Source organism: Ylistrum balloti, unplaced genomic scaffold, assembly GCF_031769215.1.
Source record: "Ylistrum balloti isolate Yb309-2 unplaced genomic scaffold, AGI_CSIRO_Ybal_v1 Utg369624, whole genome shotgun sequence".
NCBI classification, from domain to species: Eukaryota; Metazoa; Mollusca; class Bivalvia; order Pectinida; family Pectinidae; genus Ylistrum; species Ylistrum balloti.
Genome location: NW_026781893.1, coordinates 509,403 through 532,397, shown reverse-complemented (window position 1 = coordinate 532,397; position 22,995 = coordinate 509,403). Strand labels below are relative to the sequence as shown.

The 22,995-nt window shown below is 34.2% G+C and overlaps 2 protein-coding genes across 3 annotated transcripts; one reads left to right on the top strand and one right to left on the bottom strand.

Moving 5' to 3' along the window:
- Positions 1-11,593: 11,593 nt before the first annotated feature.
- Positions 11,594-19,007, bottom strand: LOC132550355 (BTB/POZ domain-containing protein 6-like). 2 transcript variants are annotated; one of them, XM_060214408.1, is made up of 3 exons: positions 18,959-19,007; positions 15,152-15,418; positions 11,594-14,411 (listed from the first exon to the last, which is right to left on the bottom strand). In XM_060214408.1, the coding sequence occupies exons 2-3, from the start codon at positions 15,406-15,408 to the stop codon at positions 13,301-13,303; spliced, it is 1,368 nt and encodes a 455-aa protein (XP_060070391.1). In that variant the 5' UTR covers positions 15,409-15,418; positions 18,959-19,007; the 3' UTR covers positions 11,594-13,300. The 2 variants fall into 2 exon arrangements, with proteins under 2 accessions (XP_060070391.1, XP_060070399.1); XM_060214416.1 differs by lacking the exon at positions 18,959-19,007 and adding an exon at positions 18,672-18,732.
- Positions 19,008-20,252: 1,245 nt separating this feature from the next.
- LOC132550912 (alanine aminotransferase 2-like) lies at positions 20,253-22,995 on the top strand. The gene is made up of 2 exons (XM_060215017.1): positions 20,253-21,739; positions 22,650-22,995. Exon 1 carries the CDS (start codon positions 20,253-20,255, stop codon positions 21,729-21,731), a length of 1,479 nt encoding a protein of 492 aa, XP_060071000.1. The 3' UTR covers positions 21,732-21,739; positions 22,650-22,995.

Below are 22,995 nucleotides of genomic sequence, written 5' to 3'. Positions count from 1 at the left end.
TCATTTTATGTACACTACAACGAAATAAAGGGAGGAGTGTGAGTATTATAGAAATGGGAGGTTCATTTATCATGTGACTGTGGTTTACTGAACTATTCCCAACCAATGCATCCGTGTATGATCTTGGTCATGTGATCATGCCGTACCTAAATCAGTAGCGAGTTTGTAGATCTGTTATGTGATGTCATTTTACAACGTTGAGTAATACTGCGACAATATCAACCTATTAAAACTTGGTCATATGATTAAAAAAATGGTACTTAAAGTCAGGTCTGTGCTTTACAGCTTAATGTATTTGGTGATTCTCTATTTTTCTTACTCATTTCATGATTTTCTTTTTCTTCTTTTCTATATTTTTTCTTCTTACATTTGTAGTGTTGGAGTTTAAAAGGATTCTATGAAAGGCACACACATGAAATTTGCATCTTTCAAAACATATGTAGAATCAGAGAGAGTAGAGGCAAATGAGGAATTACTAGTATTATACAGCATTTTAGTCCTTCAAGGACTCATCACTGATGCTGCATCATGTGACTCAAGTACTAGTCTGAATAGGGTATCTTTTTTTCTGTGTGTCTGTGTGTGGGTATATCTCTATAAACTTACACCTTATTAGTACAGAATCCATTCTCCACTAGGGCTTGTTTTGAATACATTCCATCAGCTAGGATCTAATAGATAAACCATTATATCAGATTTTGTTTTGGAATTATTTTCATTTTATTTTTAGTCATAATTATTAAATCCTGATGATAGGTTCGTAATCATTTAAGCTATATAGAAACTCTATGTTGTTTGTGCACCTTAAACTTGTCACTTTAAGTCATAAAAAGAAGATGAATAGATTACATCGATTTTGACAAAAGTCACCTTCAACACTATTACAAACTTAAAAGTTAAGGTCAGTTTCAGAGAATGTATAATTTGTAAAGCAATCAAACTTGTTATAAAGGCCAAAGGTGCGGGTACATTGAATGTTTTTTTATATTTAGTTTTTTAATTTAACTGCCTTATTTGTAAATTGGGTCTTTTGTTGATTTGAATAATTTTATCAGTATTTTTTCCATAATCTTATATCTTTAGAGAAATTTATATTTTAGTGAGGATTTGTGAATAGTGTATTACAACTGTGATCAGTATTAGTACAGTTTAGTAAAGTTTGGATATATTTACAGTGTCTCCATGGCTGTCTGTAGATATTTCAACCATACCTAAAACCATCACAAGCTTTCCTAAAAAAAAGCAATACAACACTGGAAATCAACTTAAAGTCATCATAGGATCATTTGTACAGTCAACATCTGGTTGTTAGTAAGTTTAGACGTTAAGGGTATATCCATACTGACATTTTAAAAAGTCAGATATGAAACTGGCGCTTGATTATTATGTAGACTGTAGCTTAAAGGCCTTTGATCAGATATAATACGGTACCTTCACTGGCTCAAGAGAAAAATGGTTAAATTTTCATACAAATAATGTTAGTTTGATTTTCATGTTAGTTTGATTTTCATTACTGTAAGAATGGGTTTCATTACTTTTAGTGTATTTTAGTGTAATATTCATTAATGTTAGTGTGCTTTTCTTGACTGCAAGGAATGTTTTCATTACAGTAGGTGTTTTTCCCCTTAATGTTACAGGGAGTTACTGATAATGCGTTAATTACTGTTTATGTAATTTTCATGAATGTTAGTGTGATTATCAGGACTGTGATTTTCGTGGCTGTAAGAGTGATTTTCTTTCATGTAAGAAGGTTTGTCATGATTGTTGAAATAACTGAGAAAGTGATTTGATGAGTGTTAGAGTGGTTTCTACGTCTGATAGAATGCCTTGTTCGTCAGTTTGGATGATCTTCATAATTGTTGGTGTATTTTTGTGAATGTTATTAATTTTCATGATCACCAGTATGATTTCAAGACTTTCAAAATACTTTTCATGATGGTAAGTGTAATATTCATGAAAGTTAATTTTTGTGGCCTAAGTCTGATTGTAATGACTGGTAATTTGACTTTCACGACTACTAGAGTGATTTTTACTGCTGTGAGAGTGATTTTTACAACTAACGATTTACGATTCCATCCACGGACAAGGATGAGAAAATAAGATACTGTTGTCAAGGAAGTTAATATAAAACAATGCCACAACCTCTCATTTGTATAGTTATACATAAAAATACACTGATTGAGAAAAAAAGTCATTTTTGAAATGAAAAACAAACTTGAGATGATCATAAACAAAACATTACATCAAGGGAAATCCAATATGTGTTATTTATCATTGTTTGTGTTGTTGCCTTCTGACCGTCCTGAAGACGCAAAATTTCAGACAGAAAATTCTTATTTACCTCTTTGGCCTTGTCCTAATAACAACCTTTCTGAAAGTCATATCAAATGCAGATTCATTAATATCCTAAATGTTCATACTTGTATTGTTATGTACTTGTTTATCTTAAAGAATTTATTTAGTGCTTATTATTCATAATTATTTAAATGAATACATTTTTTTTCATAAATGTGTAAATGAATTATTTTTGTATACTTCAGAAGTTATTTGGTTATGTTTCTTTGCTCCATATGTCAAATACAAATGTATTAGAATGTGTTGCCAGATTGTTATCTTTCTGTGATAAGAGTACAGGTCATATAAGTCAGAGCTATGATAAATTGTTTCTTAGGAATTGTATAGAAAACACTGGTCTATGTTATTTCTGTGTATATAGTGGAAAACCAGTGTGGAAGTTGTAGGAACTGAAACTACTGTAATTACACTACATTTTTGTTAAGGTTATATAAATTTTGGTGTATATCCTTTTTTCAGAATACTGCTGATGTTTGATTTCCATATTTATCTTGTAGGTGAATTTTGTAAAGGTGACTAGATATTTATAATGGCTTTTTTGTCATTACAATTAAAACAAAACATTCAAATTTTTTTAGGATAAACTACCATCATTTATGCAAATTCTGTGTTTATTTTGTTTGAAGAATGACTTGTGCAGCACCATGTGCTTTAGTGAACTAATCATTGCCAGTATTGTGAAAACAGTCAGGAAGTTAAGTCCCAAGCAGTTGAAGATACTTACGGTGAACATTTCTCATCTGTTTCATTTTAGCAATGGAATTTGACAAAGCGAAGACACAATCCTTGTTTTATATTATTTTGTATTTTCGTTTACCTTTATGTTTTGCCCAGTGTGCCTGTGATTTGTAAATCTGATTTCTTTAATGATTTTGTGTAAGATTTGATCTTCTTTTATCGTTTATATACAATACTTGGTAATTGCATCCTAATAATACTTTATCCCTGCCAAAGTTAACAGGAGACAATCATATCGTGTACAACTTTCCATTCTGGATGTAATTTTCGGGCTATAAGAATTGATTTGTTTTTTTCGTTCCAAAAACTTGGTCAGTTATATAAACATTGCATTTTTAAGGGCAGTTACCAAAATCATGTACATGTATCTATATATGGTTGAAGAGGTATATGTTAAAACAATGACCAGTAGATCATATTACATTTGTATTGTATTAGTGAACAGAATTCCATATTCATATGTAAATAAAGGGGAATATACAGAGAGGTTACATATGTGTATGTACTAATTTTTTTAACTCACCTGGCCTTTAAGGTCAAGTGAGCTTATGACATACCGTAGTGTCCATCTGTTTTGTAGGGAAGGTATGTCCAGGAATTTTTTTCAGGTTGTGGAATTTTCAGAAAAGTCGGTAAATTTGGGGTGTATTTGGACATGACAAAGTCCCACAAACCTTATGAAAGGATTTGAAAAGCTTCAGACATCTAGGCAAACAGTGATTAGATAGTCATGGGCAACACAGGAAAATTGTCGTGCAGATCATTAAACCTTTAAGAAACCATATTTGATTGCGACCAATTTGAATGATGTTTTATATTCAGCTACTGCATTGCTGTTTTCACATTCAGAAATTGGCACTAGTGGTTGTTATTTTGCTTTCATCAAATGACAAATGCCACAAAGAACAATATCCCTGATCTGATACAATAATTCTGGTAGGTCCTCGACCCTGATTACATAAATGTCCTAATTATAGATGAAACTATTGACAGAACTGTAGACACACCACAGAGCTTGCTCAAATCAGCACTCAACAAAAAATCCACAAAGCATACCACAAATAGTTATTACATACCAAAATGGGCTTTCTTGGTTAAATCATTCTTTCTCTCACTCACCTCATCAACCCATCCAAATTTTACATGCAGAGTCAAATAAGAAACTCAAAAACAAATTAGAATTGCATTCCTTACCACATAGAAAAACAAATAAGAATAAAAGACATTGTAGAGGACTCCCCAGTCTTCACACTCCATTCAAAATACAACCCGAAAAACTAAACGTCAAAACAACAAAAAAAGAAAACAATCACTGCACTATGCGGACATCTCGTAACATTGGCAAATGGAAACGCAAATATAATGCAATATATATGTAAAACTAGAAAATGTCTGTAAGACCCCCATGTGAAATAATAGTGAAAGCTCCGAAAGAGATGATTTTGTTAATTTGTATGCAACTATGTACAACTTAAGTTTCATACTTAAATTGACAAGTTGATTTAACGTACATGAATTTGGAATTTTGTTCTCTGGAAAAAATGAGGGAGTATATTAGTTCCTTATGCATTAAAACCCACAAGCACCAAATTATGTAGATGTATTAAGATGATGTTCCTCTTTTTTGATTTATCTTCCCCTGGTGGCCATCATTTTTTAGAATGCCGAGAAATTCAACACTGCATGAGGTCTTTCCATACTTGATATTTGTATGAAGTTTCATGAAAATTGCCTTCCGAATGAAGTTGTTAGGTGGTATATACTGATTTGGGACGGGACAGAACGGGACGGGACGGGACGGACATGGGCAACGCTATTTAATCTGCCTTTACAACAGAACAGGGTTCCCCTTTATAAGACAAACACCTATAACCATACATATTGCCTGAAATAAAAAATAGAATAAAAACATAGATATAAATCTTTTAAATGCTTAGCCAGGTGAGCAGTACAGACCCTATGGTCCTCTTGTTTAGTGCTACAGTTAGATATGACAAAATTCAACTATTTTTTTTGAAAAGTTGATTTTCAGTGTAATTGCGTTAGTGTGGGATGTTTGTCAGTTACATGGATAAATCTATGTCATATCCATTGATCACAATTCACGCTGTTACATAAATTTTGGGAGTTTTTTTAAAGACAGTAATGTTTCCTCAATTTTGTTCCTTTTCCCCAGACAATAGAAAAACAAAAATGATTTGTTTATATGATGTCAGTGTGATATTAATGGTTTTTTTGTTCACGTGTGTATTTAATAGTATATGGTTATAAGGAACTTTTATCAATTGTGTCTACTGTCTGTCAGTCACCTTAATCCCTAACAAGGGTCTGTCAAATGTGTAAGACAAAGAAAGTAGTCAAGGTTTCAACACATGGAAACATCACATTTTAGACACAAAAATATGTAATAGCTACAAGACATTTTGTCACAAACTTCATATGATTTTAACCTGTGTTATAAAAAGGTCTTTTTTTTGTGTGTATTGTTTTTTTAAAGTGAAAATATTTTTCTTTGTAATTAAGTCTAATAAGCTCAGATAAGTGAATATAGAAATATTATTGTACAGCACTGCATGCAATATTAATACGTTTGAATTTGTGGTGTGTATGCCAGTCCTCATTAACAGAGTTCAATGTGATTATTTTTTAGAGATGTTAGCGGGTATTTTTGTCAGATTGTACACTATATTCAAACAAAGATGGTTCAGTTTCGTGAAAAAGCAAAAATGATAATTATAATTAATAATAATTCAATTGTATATAATTGCAACTAACTTGTTATAGTTCAAATGGAACTGCTATGAAATGCAATCAGAGGGGAACATTATTTATAAGTATATAATTATTCTGAAATTTATGCTTTGTCATCACTATTAATGGAGTGATATGATGGTGTATACGGTGTTCAGGTGCTAAAGGGAACAAATCAACAGGAAATGATTAGTTTAATATGCTAATGGCATATTTTCAAAGGAAATCAAAAGTTGTGTCTTAGACTTCTATGGAAAGTTTCTGACTGGTAGATGGAAAGGAGTGTTTTGAAGCACATGATTTTATATAAAAGGACAAGATCAGTGAGAAAAAATAGGCAAATAAAAGGAAGTATTATATATCAAACATTGTAAGTGGCAAGGCAGATGTTATAAGATTGTGTTACTATATATATATCACAGGTGGAGTTATGGTCTGTACAGTTATCAATCAAGGTTTGAATGTTAAATTTTAAATGTTGCTGCATCGCAAAACTTCCATCAGATCTGTTACTTTTTATTTAAATGAAGGAAATTAACTGACTAGCGAAATGTACATCCTACATTTTTTCATACATTGATTGAAATTGCTCCATGTTTGTTTCAAATGGCAAATGAATAGAATACTATTTTACAAAATGATCCATATCCAGCTTCAACTGCAAGTTGATGCAGCTAAGCAGCAGTACTTTTTCTCAAGGACCAGAGAACGCTCTATTATAAGCGGGATGTGCCAATGCAATCGACCAGTAAAATAACACCAATTCATCATTCACCTTCAGCTCATATGTTTCATCTTTGTTTTTTTGTTGCTGTTAGTCCTAAATAATGATCACTCCAATACCATTTGGATTATACAGTGAGCTCTTATAAATGATTAGTATTATTAGTAGTACTTCTTAACAATATTGGTTTTTTTTGTATGGTTACTTGAACATTTTTTTTTTTGTAAATAAATAGGTGTTGAACCTGTGGGATCGTCGGGTATTAGAATCAATAAATTGAAACCTAATATATTGATTTGTAGTTGTGTTTTCATTTGATTTGTACAATGCATTATATTGTCATTTAAAGAATCTAAATTGCGGCATTATTGATAAGAAATCAATGCTATTGAAGTGGTTGGTATGTTTGAAAACAGAACACATTTGTACAAATTAGATAGGTGCAAGGTACATGTGTATACTTAGTATAGTGAACATTAATTATTTGGTTCAATTTGTATATGTTTAAATTTATCTTCAAAAAGACATTTGTCAACCTCATCATTTGTCATTTACTTCCCATTACTTCAAATTGCCACAAGTGCACTCAAACCTTCCCTGCATTGTTGACCAACCATCCCTACAATGCCATCCTATCCCCATCCCTCCCCTTCAATATTGTTCTACCTTTTTCCTGCATTGTACTGCCAATGTATTGCTGCCCCACTACATACTCCCCTTCCCTCCCCAGAGTTGCTCCATTACACACTCGTACATTGCTACTCTAACTTCCTCTACATTGCTGTTCTGCTACATGCCTGCCTTGATTTTCCTTCCCTACTACCCAACGTCTCCTACTTTGCTGCCCTACCTTTCCCTACAATCAGTCCATTGTTACTGCTCACAAAGCCACCCCACCCCTCCTTCCATCACATTGCTGCCTTGCCGCGGACAGTATGAAACAGCAATTTACTACAGAATGACTTATTGTGCAAGATACAATGTACCTCTGCAATCGTTCAGAACTTCCCTCTTTTTATTTTCCCTAAATCTGGTAGTTTGTTTTCATTCTCGTCCTTGAGCACATCTATCTACAAGCTTGTAATGAATGCATCTCTAAAAGATAAAAATCAAGTTATATGGAAGTGTTGACACCATTTCACCCATAAATGTCAATAAACACTAAATTTCGGTGTACCTTAGATATGTTAGGTGTTCAATAATGTATATATTATATATATACCTCAAATATGAGAAACACTTTGTTTTTTGTGCATCATACATATAAATATAAAATCAAAATTTTAACATGGCAACTAAAATTCCAAAAATCACAATCACTAACGTTTAAAAGTCTTGCCACCATCTTCAGGCGATTGCATTGATGTTAACGTTAGTGATTGTGATTTAGAATTTTAGTTGCCATGCCAATATTTTGTTTTTATATTTATGTATAAATATGTGTAAAACACGGACACCTTTTAAAATGATACAAGTAAGAGTGATTACTTCCTTTTTGTCTGTCTTTCTCATACACTGTTTTATGTTATTCCTATAACAAGTTTTTATACCTCTGGTATAATCAGTATCCTGGTATTTTCCCGTGTTTGTGTAATTGGTGTTTTAACTGTTTTTGCCGCCGCTCTTCAGCAAGTACTAATATTAATACCCGGCTCCTCTTACCTCAGGAATATAACAGAATCACATCAGACCTATAGTACTGAAGTTACACAATGTAACAGAATCTTAGTGTTGTCAAAGCTGTAACATTACAGCTACACAATATTACAGAATCAAAATGTTGACACAGCTGCAACATTGCAGCTCTCCATGCCCTTATCTGCCTCACCAACCAGAAGTTCATAGCTACCTTGTTGCCCTGCTACCCTCTCTTGTCCCATTGAACAGGAGAGTAGAGCAATTCACAACACAATGATTGGTTTTTGGGTATGTGTTATTCAACATTTAACAACATCTGAGAACGGTACTGCACCAGACACCTACAAATTTATCTCTCACGTCTGAAATCTGGTGCTTGAGTTGGAAAACACACAGAACAAAATAATACAAATTTTTAAATATTGGTCGGACACAGGAGGTATGTGTTTAGAGCCTCATTTCAGCACAAGTGCTGTCTCTTGGATAACCCATAAATTCATTCACATCAGTATTTTGTCAGAGTGATTACTTTGTGTTGCTGTCACCTTTGCACACATGCACATGTTGTTATAGGATGACGTAGTTATTGGAAGTTGTTATAATTGCATATACAGTTCCAACAAAGATCTCCAATCCTAATAATAAAACTACGGACCTGAACAAGATTGGTTCTAAATATACATTATTATATTAAATGAGATATCTGGGTGGACGTTTGCTGTGTTTTAAGTTATTTGCCAATAATCTGTTGAGAAGCATTTTGGTCGAGTGATATTTTCAGTCCCTTCCCCATCACAATGCCTACCCCAATAACCCCTTCACTCTTCCCATAACCTATTTGATGTCCAGTCATTTCTGTACCCGTTGCTCTGAAACCCACATTGCCTGGAGTTATGCTTGCAAGATATGGGCTCAGTCATACCTGTATGTTTACTGATAAAAGTATCTGTGGAAGAGCAGTGATTTGAAGTTTCTTGTGATGTTAGAAGGTACATATTACTTCACCAGATTGAACTGTTTAAATAAACATTCTGACAATTTTACAGGACTTTGATATCTTTTGTGCTACTTCATTGATACATGTATAAAATTAAAAAATATGCCTTATTGGAGAGTAGTTGGCAGAGTTCTGTAACTTTCTATTTTACCTTAACTGCTGTCTAAATTCAAAGGTCATGGACACATAGCAGTAATAAAATGGCTAATTATCTTGTTTGATACGCTGTTTAATTTGTAGACATGGATTGATTATGATCTTCAGACAGTTTTTTTTCACAACTGTTTACGTTTAATTATCATATTACTTAGATATGTGTTTTTGCATGAAAATGTGTTTGTGTCCTTCTATTAAAGTGAAGAAGTGAAAGGTACATGTGTTTTCTTTTTCCCTTTCAATATTGTTTGGATTATTGTTATGTGTCGACGCCCATGTTGTATAAATGCATACCTCTCCGTACCTCCATGTACATAATTAAACAATAATTTCTATTACATTTTTACCAAGCAGATTAAGGACATAGCACTGATATCACTGTATTGTTTATTATAAAGTTAACCTAATGAGAGGTGCTGCTAAAGCGAAATGATATCGCAATATATTATACAACAGAGCTATCATTATACTGAAGGTATGTGCAAATTCTTTTTTTGTTTTAAACTTAACACATGTAGGATATTGTTTACATCAACCACATCCTATTATCTTTAGATAACCACCATCTAACAGGATACCTCCATATCTGAATTATACATGAATTTGATGACTTTTCTGTTTCACAGATATTCTTATGTATTATCATATTGCTTGTTGGTAACAATTACAAATCAGTTTAGACCTGTTTGAAAAGACATAAGTAGAGCATGAACAGAGACAACATCTCCTACATATTAAAGTTACATATATAGAATTACATACAAAAAATAGCTAACAGTGAATCCATCCAGCAATTTTGTCCTAGCATTTGTAAATGAAAATCTTTAGCATTCAATGTAAGTAATGTCACATTCTCACACGAGAACAATATTTAATTACAACAAATGGATGTATCGTGTCGACCATGAACATTTCAGGGTCCCCATCCTGTTGCTGTTAAAGTTGTTACATTTGGAGTTCTGCATGATCCATGTTTAAATTATAATCAATATTTATACAGCTAACATAATCAATATCGTACATCTGTTCCACTGTTTTTCCCTACAGGTCAAAACATGACACCGAATTGTCTTCCATTCGTCACTGGAAACAACTGCTATTTCACAAGAAAAACTTTGTTTTTATTCAATCCATTTATTTTTTGTTTGACAAACTTTGCATCATATAATACAACTTCACAAACAAATTCAATTGAGTATGTTAATGATTCATTACTTCTGTTTTCATTTCTTATCTTTTATTAATGTCTCTTTTCATAACTTTTTGACAACAATATTTTGGCGCAAAATTGACACTGCACATTTATTTGCACACAAAATACTACAAAAAATGTATACACATGGTATGATTGAAAGATATCTTTAACAAGTGATCAAAAGGCAATCTTAGTACTCACCATTTTTTTATCTTTATAATTATTTCTTCTTTAAAAGTTTAAACTTTTCTCTTCTTTCCTCTGTTTTTGCTCCTAATCATATGAAATCAGGTTTTCCTTCTAATTATCTTTAACTGTCAAATGGCCACCTGCTTTCCTGATAAGTCCAAAAATCAAAAGAGCACAATTAAGGAACAAGGGCAGTCTATATTTGAAATGTGACAAAGATCCTTCTTTATTTCTGAAGAAATAATGATAACCAACTTTCAATGTCAAAATCAAGGAAGGCTACCTTCTTGCCATTTTGCTTTTCTGGTCCGCCTATAAAGGGCACAACTAAGGACCAAGGGAAACCTTCATATGAAATTTGAGAAAGAGTAATAACAAGAATTGTTAAAGGACGGATGACAGATTCATGTTAATATGAACAGACCACCACCATCTGATAATCGTGGGCTACAAACATCATGTGACTTACTTTTTGTTCTGACGATTGTCAACAATGGCCTTTTTTTAAAAAAAAACTCTTTTGAAATTTTGATGTGAACTTCACTGTTTTCAAATCATTATAATTACCCCTTGTTTAAACTCTTCTGAATTATGAATATCGATTGCATCATGACACTGATTACCTAAAGTCCCATCCTTTAATGTTTAATGTTTCATCCACAAACCATCTAGCTATATTTTAACGTATATATATATATATAACATAATAAATACATTATATCTATGTGACTGCAATCTGTATGTACACATTGATTGCACACTGGTATTTTAATCAAGTAAAATGTCTACAATCAACCAGATTTAAGTTAAATTTTAAACTATGAAATTGTACAACAAAACCTCCATATACAGTACTACATGCAAGTTATCAGCATATATATATAACAAATTTAAATACAAGTTACTTTGGTCAATTTATATATACATATATATATTATTGTAACAGGAATTAAACAAATACATATCACAAGTTTTCACATTTAATTATAATTTTCTCACAGAATTTCAGCTCCATATTGATTATCTTTAATGATTAAATGAAAGATTGGTCATTTTTTTCCCCTCTCATGGGTTGTATTTGCAGTAATAGTAATGGAGTATGCGGTATGGTATCATGTTATCCTTTCAATGAAATATGCAAATGCTATCAACCTACCAAGAATACTATAGGGTAGAACAGGAATAGGAAATGGAATACAAATAGGGAAATACAACTTTTCTGATCAGAAATGCTACCGACAAATTTAACCACAATTTTACGTAATTACAAAGTTTGTAAGAAATAAATTGAAAACTAAGGTAGAGGATTAACAAATATGATAAAAAGCTGAACAAAGGATAATAATTCTCAAAATCTTGTCCGGTAAACATGCATCAGAGTAAAATAGTGTGATATTTTATATGATAAATCAGACCAAGTTATAACGAGATTGGTTGAACTCTGCAAGATGAAATCTCTCAGTAAGATTAAAATGATGGAAAAAAAACATAGGGCAATTATATATGCTTGCCAAAATAGTTGAATATATACCTTCAGGAAAGTAATATAGATAAAGGAATTGACTGAAAACTAATCTCCGAGCAAAAATAATGACTAACAAAACAAAGGGTGATAACTCTTCCAACAACTGTTGAATCAAAATACTGTATTTCTTGCCATTATGATTAAGCAGATTGATTGCTAATTATGGGAGGATATCCCCAGACCAATAAAAGTTTATGAAAGTTTCACAGTTAGATGACCTGACAACATGTACCATACCATAATAAATCCCAGGAAAACTTTTGTGTGGCATATACAGGAAAAATGACTGCTGACAGTCAGCCATAATGAACATAAAATGATACTCATAATATAGCAGGTAAAACCGTGAGTTTTTGTGAACGATGAAAAGCCAACTATTTCATGATCATAGGCTATAGCTTAAACAAAATAACTGTGATAGAAAAATAATGATTTTCCGTTATTTGCATTGTGCTTCAAATTAGTATTCTTCTAAACCTTGAAATTGAAAACATATGGTTTATAACATATAGTCATGGCTAAGCTATACAATCATAAAACCTTGTAGAGAAAAAAATGTCATTTAATTGAATAATTCTATATTTTATCAATCACCAAGTGTCATAAATTAATTGCTTTATTGTTACTTTACGTCCTGTTAACAGTAAGGGTCATTTAAGGATATGCCAGGTTTTGGTATTGGAAGGAAATTGAGAATTCCTAGAGAGAAACCTGAAGCCAGTACCTGGTAACTGCCTCACATAGGCCTTAAACCTGTGACCCAGAAGTGGAGGGTTCGTGATAAAGATGATCAGCTGTGAGTCAGAGCTGAAACAAAATTTTCTTCATACTTTTGTGATACATGCATAGAATTAATGTGAACTTTATTCATTTCAGTAATCTGATTAACAAAAGTTCATGCAGATTGTAACCACTTGTAATAAGCAACAATGAAAGCACATTCTCATTGACCACTGATATACATACAACATGAATGCCAAATTCTCCATGGACTCCATATAACTCCATGTATGCTGTAGAAACTGATTTGCTTCAAAATTCATCAATATCTTCATCATTACATGTGAACAGGAGGCCAGGAATTTGTCCAATCTTAACATCCGTTCCATTTCTGCTGTATTTTGATTTACTGAAGCTGAACTGTACTGATCCTACAGACACAGAAGACATTCCATTCTTTCCTTGGTAAGTGTCCAGTCCCTCAGAACTGATGAGTTTCACAACTAGAATATGTTTTTTGGACTTTGGTATCTCAATGGGAACCTCCAGAAGGACTGGATAAGTGTGTTGACTTTCACTGGTCTTCAGTGATGTGCGACGTGTCACAATTTCCTTTTCAACACTGTCGTAAACAGAACATGTGACATCATATACACCTTCACCTATATATGAACCGTATACTAAAACACCATTTAACTGTATAGTTCTATTACATGTGAAAGCAACAGCATCAGGCTCCCCGCCACAGTACCATGATCCGTCCTCATACACTGTCCGATATCTCATACAAGTCTGTATTGGTCGTGTATCCGTCTCACTATGGAATGAATCACTGCCAGAAGAAGTGTTATTTGCAAATCTGTTCCTTGTGACAAAAGTTTCAACCTTTGATCCTGTTTTATAAAAGTATTTGAACAATTCAACCTTTTCAGTGTCATTTAAAATTTCCATATCAGCTACAATGTCAGTGAAATATTTTTCCCCCAGGAGTGGAAACCTGATTTGATACAGGAGAGGTCCAAGAGCTTTTCGAATGTTGGCTGGAGACACTTCCCAGTCTTTTCTCTCACATTCTTTGTCCGCCCACTTTTGTACACACATGAGGACTGTCTTTTCATCTACCTGTATTTCATCAGATTTGAGAATACACATCAGAGAAGTAGGGCTGAGCTCCAGAAAATCATCTGACTGAATAACATCCTTTGCATGTCCACAGATATAGTCCATGCATTTCCTTTCTAGGTCCTTTTCATCATACATGTGAGCTTGTTCCAGGATTGCACATATATTTTCTGAGGACTGGTCTAGTTCCAGATATTGTATGCATTTTCTTACTAGAGCTTGGATGGAATACTTCTTTGCTGCATACAGCAGGGGTAAAACCATGTGAGGTTGTATGTCTAGTTCCTCACAGTAAAGGAACCTGCAAAAACAAGCCAAATTCACGTTTGCGTTGATCAGTTCTGAATTTTTTTTCGAAGACCTAACTTGTGTTGACCAGTTCTTATTTTTTTTCGAAAGACCTAGCTATGAAATTTGAAGTCTGATATCACATGCACAATACATACAATAGTTACGGTCTTAATCAGTAAATCTTGCCCTAACAAAATTTGTTTTAATTACAAAACTCTGATTAAAATAAAAAACAATTCTGAATAACTATAGCATTTGAAGATTTCCAAGGTTTATAAAATATCTTCATGATTCAATACAAAACCTATGAAATGAATGACATAAGCCATGTACATGTATAAGTTGTATGTGTCTTTATACAAGATCATGTCCTTGATTCTTTCATTTTACCATGCCTCAAGCAAAGTAAAGTGTATGAGTTTGATGAATGTGGTACGAAATGGGAACAAATGCAAGATTATGTTTATCATTTAACTCCAATATTTCCTTGAAAACTAAGAAAATATTATTAAAACCTTGTACAACATCCAAGCTGATAATATTATTCATATATCACTTTCTGTCTTTCATTGGTGATGTCATAATGGATATCACATTATGAAGTGATGACATCACAACTGTAACAAAGATCAGCTAGGTGTCACTGCAAGAATGTGATAACAAAAGTTATGTAGTGAATGTTATTACGCTGATAACAAGGTAGATGTATGTTAAATGATGTAAAATTAATTCAATCACTCTTCAACTTACAACAACAGTGCTCTGAAAACCTCAGGTTCAATATCAGGTAAGGTAATGTCAGAGCTTGTCTCGGCAAGTGGCCCGCAGAACATAGAGTAGAACACACAACTTCTACTGATCAGAATGTACTTGTGTACGGGAATACGTACACGATCCTCTCCAACTAGGAAATTGACATCACAAGCAATCTGATTAGTCAACATGTAACGGTTACAAGCCAGTGCACTCTTGTTGGACTGCCAATCTTCAACAGTAACCCCCGCCATTACTCAGGGTCTATAACAGAGAGGGTGATATAAGAGCAATCAACATATTAATTCATAGTAAGAAAACAATGTAAACTTCAGCTGGCTTATATGTTTGGCACCCATGGTCTGTTTATGTTTTCATATATACACAGCTTGAGCCTTTTAGCCTGGATTTTTATTATGTTTTGCATGTCAACAACTTCAAAGCTTTCTCTCACTTAAAACCGAGTCTATGCACGCACATCAAAGAGTCAAAAGTCTTTCCCAGAATGTCAAAGGAAAAGGAATTAAGATAATTGCTCTGAGCTTGTTTTTTCATGTAAAACTATGGATGTGTAATACACCTATTGTCAAATATATTAAATAAAATAAACTAATATATTACTTACTCTACCAGTACAGGGATCAATACCCAGTACAGGGACCTATACCCAGTACAGGGACCAATACCCTGTACAGGGACCACCAGTACAGGGAACTTTACCCAGTACAGTGTCCTATACCCAGTACAGGGACCTATACCCAGGACAGGGACCAATACCAAGCACACGGACCAATACCCAGTACAGGGACCTATACCCAGTACAAGGACCACAAGTACAGGGACCTATACCCAGTGGTTTTATTCAAATTCATTTAAAAATCATTCATTTACATACACATGAATGCCTCTTTATCACATTTAAAATTGAAAAGAACGTTATGTTACTATATCCAATTATCTTGCATTTGAGTTACCATTTGATAATTCAAAGCAATTCCTGTCACTCAAGCTTTATATATAATATATATTGAAATGATAGGCAACAAAACAAAAGGGGACAGTCACGTGGAGTGGTACCATTCTCGTTGCCATTAACACGTATTCCAGTCTTGGAGATACAGGCCAATGCAGAAATGGTCCGAGCTAAAATATCCCCTATTTTGATTTTGATTTGTTCATATTAAAGGCATAATGAAGCAAATTAGTCAAACATCAATGATGACCTCAAAACTACTAAAGAAAATAAAAGGGCTTCCCGGATTTATTAAGGAAATTAACAAGTAAAAAGAATATATAGTAAAACCAAAATCAGGGCAAAAATACTGAAAATGATACCTTAGAATATTAAAATTAGAGATAGAAAATATCTGAAATTCATATTGGTCTTATACACAAAAATTGTCCTGAACATCCCAGATGATGACCAATCAAAAACCTGTATTCCCAAAATCCCTGTATAATATCATGAAAAACAAAAGGCCCTAACATATCATCCTTATATGGACAATTACAAAAAAACCACCAGAAAAGGCAAACATGCTGAATTGTCAATTCCAAAAGGCACTCACACCACACACTGACTCACACATCCTAGACATCCTAGGCACCAAGCCATCCCCACTTTAAAATCAACAATATCTAAATCTCAACAGACAGCACGGAAAAACTACTTAAAAATTACAAACCCTCATAAGACCACTGGCTTCGACAAGATTTACAGGAGAATTCTCAAGGAATCGAAAACAGTTGCGGCCTCTATTCTCAGAGTACTTTTTTTAAAAAATCACTCACTTCTGGAACAGTCCCCTATGATTGGAACCATACCAATATAAGCTTTGGTTAAACGAAAGGTAATAAACACAATACTATTAGCTACCACCCCATCACTTTAACCTACATCATGTTGTCAGCGTTTAGAACATTATATGCAGTAACATCATGCACCACTTACAAACAATCAACACTCTCTACAACCCCCAACATGGCCTCCATTCTGAAATATCCTTTGAAACACAATTAATCTCCTTCATCCAGGATCAAGCCTCTTCTTTTGAACACAACCAAGAAACATATATCATCATTGAATTTACTAAACACTTCTAATATGGTTTCTCCCCAGTACCTCTTTTCTGAATTGAAATTCTATTGTTGATCAAAATAATTGTCTACTGGATCTCTTCTTCTCTCTCCAACAGAACTCAATTGTTTGTATTAAATTGAGAAATTTCATCTACAGTCCTCGTAACATCTGGTGTTCCCTAAGGAATGGTCCTCAGACCTATTCTTTTCCCCATTTGAATAGTCATTATTCCCAAATATGTATCTAGAAATCTCTGTCTCTTTACTGATGAAGAACTTGTTTACCAAATGATAAAATCACAGGACAATGTTAACAAAATGTAGTCTGATCTTGCATCTGAAGATAAATGGGAAAGGGACTGGTTGACAAATTTAAACCAAGACCAATGTACTGTTCTATAAGTTCTAAACCAGCAGCAGAGCAAATTTTCATCCAGCTATCAGTTTCATGTTTTTATACCATAGAAGTTACAGATTCAGCAAAACTCCTTGACATCACTAATAAAAACAACCTGAAATGGGACTGTAACTGCTAAAGCCAATCAATCCTAAGGCTTTCTAAGCCAAAATATTCTAGGTTAGTTCCCCCAAAATAAAAAAAAAAAATTGAGACTACAAAATCGGTTGTTAATCCTTCCCAATCTTGAATATTTGTCATCTGTATGGAACTCCTCAAATACCAACAATGAATAAATTTTAGAAAGACCAATGTCATGCTGCAAAGTTCATTTGAACACGTCATAACACCAGCTATATATCTTCTGGCTGGGGATATACTGCACATGTATGTTCTATAAAGCCCTAAATATCCTGATCCTACAGATCTCTTCAATACAGCAGATACGAGTACAATGCATTCCCATCGCAAACCTCTTACTTTCAAACATACAGACATCCAACAACGCCTGTAAACTTTCCTTCTATCCTTTAAACAATTCAATCTCTCGGTGGCTCAGTTGGTGACTGTATTTGCACAACTGACACAATGGAAGCTTTCGCAGCTACCATTCGGGAAATACTTCACCTACACTCTATGCCTTTAATCCTAGTAATATGCTTTTTCAGAACAAACAAAAATCCTATGTACATATTCATGCACATGACATATCTGATGACGGATTGTCATTATTTTGAAGAAGAAGAAGAAGTTGCAAGGCGTGATCGTGGAGACCTTCCTCATTCAACCAAATATACTGATTTTGTATTCCATATGAGTATATTGGCAGATTTTACTATTTGCAGTTTTGCTAGTTAATGAACCCGGTAAGATATACTTTATGCACGTTATTTTAATAAGTTTGATGGGATGCCACATTCAAGCGTGTATTGTTGTGTCAGAAAAGCAGTTGTCTAAAAACGGATTGATTATCTTATTAGACGACCGAATATCATAGTTAAAGGCATAACGAAAATTACAACCCAAACTATCTGTACCTACACTGGAAGCGTATTTTTTCTTCGATGTGGCCGCCTCGCACCTGCTGTGCAGGGGAAGTAACTCTCAATGGAAAAATTGAGGAATATCGGAACACCTCGGTTTTTGTTAGTGTCACCAGCGAAAAAACCTTTTAGTTATAAAAGAAAGACCTTGACCTGGCCGTTGCGATAAGAACACAGGCGGACTGGTGCGGTACGTCGTAGGTATTATATAAAAGATTTTTTTTGCCGTTAATCACATGTAACCATTTAAAATTATAAAAATATCCTTATCAACGTGGCACTTACCACTGTGTGTGTCATCGCAGGTTGATCAAGTAATTCATTTATCAGTTGATCATGGAGCACATGCATGTCTAATGCATGATTAGTTATAACAGTAACGTAGGCCTGCCGGTGTCACAGTTTCGTTTAGAGTAGGCTATTTATAATCCTGCAAGCATAAAGTATCTGATTCCATGACATCCTCATCACATAGGGACCACACATGTGATGTTATGAGCTGATGCAAATAGATTTTGTCTTTTGTGTTGTATAGACCTCTCTTGCACTCCTTCAGTGGAGGGTTTATCAAGGGATCTTATTGAGGCGGGAGGTAGGCTTGTAGTTATTGAATGTCGGTCAGATTATATTTGTTGTCACTATGAATGAAAGTTTGTTGACAGATCTGACAGACATTCAGTGGTTATGTTTACATTTCAGATATTAGTTAAAATATCATTTTTTCTAATTCAAAAAATTTTTTTTTTGCATTATGTTTACGTACAGGAGAAGGTTTTTGAAATTCATAACCAGCTTAATGATTAATATTACGTTATAACACATGTTATTTAAGGCTATGTGCAAAGCATTGACGTAATTTCTGTCAGAATGGTGCCAAATGGGTGTTATGTATAATTCATCATCCTTTGGTTCAGAATGCATTTATACTCATTTAAATACAATCTGGACAAATTTGATGCAAATGGATGACCTATTTTTCACTTTTTAGGTCAAAATGTTTTAACAGTTCTTTCTCGATAACTAAGAGATCAAGGATCATGATGATGTTTGAGTATAGCCCTTATATGAAAGGTTAAAAAAGGCTTCAGTGAAAGGTCTTAAGAACTTTTTTTAAGGAAACAATAGGGCCCTGGTCAGGTTACTTGTTTAGTTACTTGCTAAGAGAATGGGATTTCAAGTCTGCAGAAATTGACTCAGTAAACAGACAAAGTCTTATTTGTAAGCTACAGATCAATAATAGGTGATCAATTAAGCCCTACTGGGACTGTTGATTATGATTAAGTACACAATACACAGTATTTCTGATCTCATTTAAAGATTGAAACAGAATTGTAACAATAATCGCCTTAGTATATCTTTTCTGTAATTAATAGATGAAAATTTGAGAGCTCAACAATATATTTGTCATCCCTTTCCTGTTCAAATATGTCAAAGCTAGCAATCAATCAGTTGTGATCAGTATAAATGAAGAAACTAAAACATGCTGAAAGTCTTTTTCCTCTCTTTATCTTTCAGAAAAAGTGAGGAAAATAATCCAAAACAGATATTCATCAGTTTTGTAGCAGTCATCTATAGAAACATGCAGGGTGACAGTCAAGTGAATGGGATTAATGGTCACCATGCACCAGTCCTCACTATGGACAACGTTAATCCTCGTGTCAGGGAGATGCAGTATGCAGTGAGAGGTCCAATTGTAGTTAGGGCAACAGAGATTGAAAAGGAGCTAAAAGAAGGTGTTAAGAAACCATTTGCTAGAGTCATGAAGGCAAATATTGGTGACTGCCATGCTACAGGTCAAATCCCAAACACTTTTTTACGCCAGGTCATTGCTCTCTGTTCTTATCCTCCATTGTTTGAGTCTCCAGACTTTCCAGAAGATGCCAAAAGCCGTGCTCGTAGAATACTTGATGGATGTCGAGGGAGCAGTGTGGGTTCTTACAGTGCTAGTGCTGGTATAGATCCAATCCGCGAGGATATTGCAAACTACATCAGTAAACGAGATGGTATTCCAAGCAAAGCAGAAGATGTTATCCTCTGCACTGGAGCTAGCGATGGTATCAAAACCATTCTGTCAATGTTGATGACTGGCAAAGATGGCAAAGATCGTGCTGGAATCATGATACCTGTACCCCAGTATCCTCTATATTCTGCCACGCTCACCGAGTACAATGCTTACCCCATACGTTACTACCTTAATGAAGAGAAAAATTGGTCTCTTGATCTTGATGAACTTAAAAGGGCTCTAAATTCATGCAGAGGAGAGTGTGTACCCCGCGCCATCTGTGTCATTAACCCTGGCAATCCTACAGGTCAAGTATTAACCAAACAGAATATTCAAGATATCATACGATTTGCTTCTGATGAAAATCTGATGATACTTGCAGATGAGGTCTATCAACACAACATCTATGCTAAAGGATCAGCTTTCTTTTCTTTTAAGAAAGTGTTGACAGAGATGGGTCCACCATACAGCCAGGTAGAGCTGGCCTCCTTCATGTCAGCTTCAAAAGGGTATTTGGGTGAGTGTGGTTTCAGGGGAGGTTATTTTGAGGTGATTAACATGCTGCCAGATGTAAAAGCCTGTCTCCTGAAATCCATTTCTGCTAAACTGTGTCCTCCTATTCTAGGACAGGCTGTCATGAGTGTTGTTTCTAATTTCCCAACTTTAAATGAGCCTTCTGGAGCTCTCTATGCCAAAGAAAAGGAAGAAGTTTTAGCAGGCCTAGCTAGAAAAGCCAGAATGGTGACAGATTTGTTCAATTCTATTGATGGGATCAAATGCAACGAGGTCCAGGGAGCTATGTACTCTTTTCCAAGACTTTTCCTACCTGATAAAGCTGTGGAGGAGGCAAAAGCCCGAGGCCAAACACCAGACTCCTTCTACTGTTTCCAGCTCCTGGAAGAAACGGGCATCTGCACTGTACCTGGAAGTGGCTTTGGGGAAAAAGAAGGCACCTACCACCTCCGTATGACCATTTTGCCACCAGAAGGAGAAATAAAAGATGTTCTTGGTCTTTTTAAGGAGTTTCATATGAAATTTCTCAAAAAGTATCAGTAAATTTAAAGGTGAGATATTCATTGCAACTTTTGAAATAATCTGCAAATATATTTATACTTCATGGCATTCATGCAAAATTTGATTTCAAGCTTTATTGATAATAATTCATTGATGTATAATATTCATGACATGTTATATTTTCTGTTACCTTAGAATTTTAACCATCCTATCCTCGATGATATTACGGTCTATAGTGGAAAAACCCTCATTAACACTTTAAAACATTGACTAAATAAAGAAATATGTTTTGAGCTGAATTTGATACAGTACCTCTAAAAGTAACTGAGGTCAGGCTTCCTTTGGTGAAGAGTGATGGGTCCCAATAATCAGTGCCTTAAAATAGAGCTGAGCCCCTAAACTCAAACTTTTAACTAATTTTGGTCTAGGGACAGAGGCATGGGATATATTTGCTTTAGAGGAAGAAAAGAAATTTGTAAAATCCTTCTGCTGTATGGATAAAGTGACTCTTACCGCATTTAGATTGGTGTGGAGCATCGCTGTCTGACAAGAGTCATTGTTAGTGAGTAAACTGAGAGCTGTTAGATTGGTGTCGAGCATTGATGTATGACAAGAGTCATTGTTAGTGAGTAAACTGAGAGCTGCTAGATTGGTGTCGAGCATTGATGTATGACAAGAGTCATTGTTAGTGAATAAACTGAGAGACAGTTCCTTATGACAGTAGAAGAGTCAGGCCCAGAGAAACATCAATAATCAATCTTTTTTACCAATATATCACCTGATAATTACCAAGCTTGCTACACTTGAGCATTAAGGGAAGTAGGAACGTCCATTTCATTCAGCTGTTGTATTACACTCTTTACAGAGTTGTTGCCCCTTGTTGCTGTATTTCCAGCAGTTATGATTTGGCTCATCATTGATTAGTTATGTAACTATTATTTTGTTTTATTTTTTTATTAGAGAGTTCTACCTATGACTGGAACCCTGAAGGAAGATCCTGTTATGTACGGTGATGGTACAGTGTGATATTTAACACAAGTTGCATCAGTCATTTTTGTTGTAAAATGAGTCAATGAATTTATACATTAGAGAAATATTTCATCATCAACAACGACTGCCAGGGACACAGGAAGGTGGTGTAGGTACCAGTTAAAAGGTTGGTTGATAAATCAAGATGTCTGTTTCTGTTGAATTTACATTCAGTGTGTGTTTGATATACGCATAGAACTCAGGTGAATGTTCACAAATTCATTTCTTGTTTCCAAACATATATCAGTCTATGAATTCATGAATATTTATGTTATTT

Coding starts and splice junctions, on each gene's coding strand:
- LOC132550355 (XM_060214408.1), bottom strand. CDS start 15,408: ATGGCGGGGGTTACTGTTGAAGATTGGCAGTCCAACAAGAGTGCACTG. Junction 14,412..15,151: donor GTTTTCAGAGCACTGTTGTT/GTAAGTTGAAGA, acceptor TTGTTTTTGCAG/GTTCCTTTACTGTGAGGAAC.
- LOC132550912 (XM_060215017.1), top strand. CDS start 20,253: ATGCAGGGTGACAGTCAAGTGAATGGGATTAATGGTCACCATGCACCA.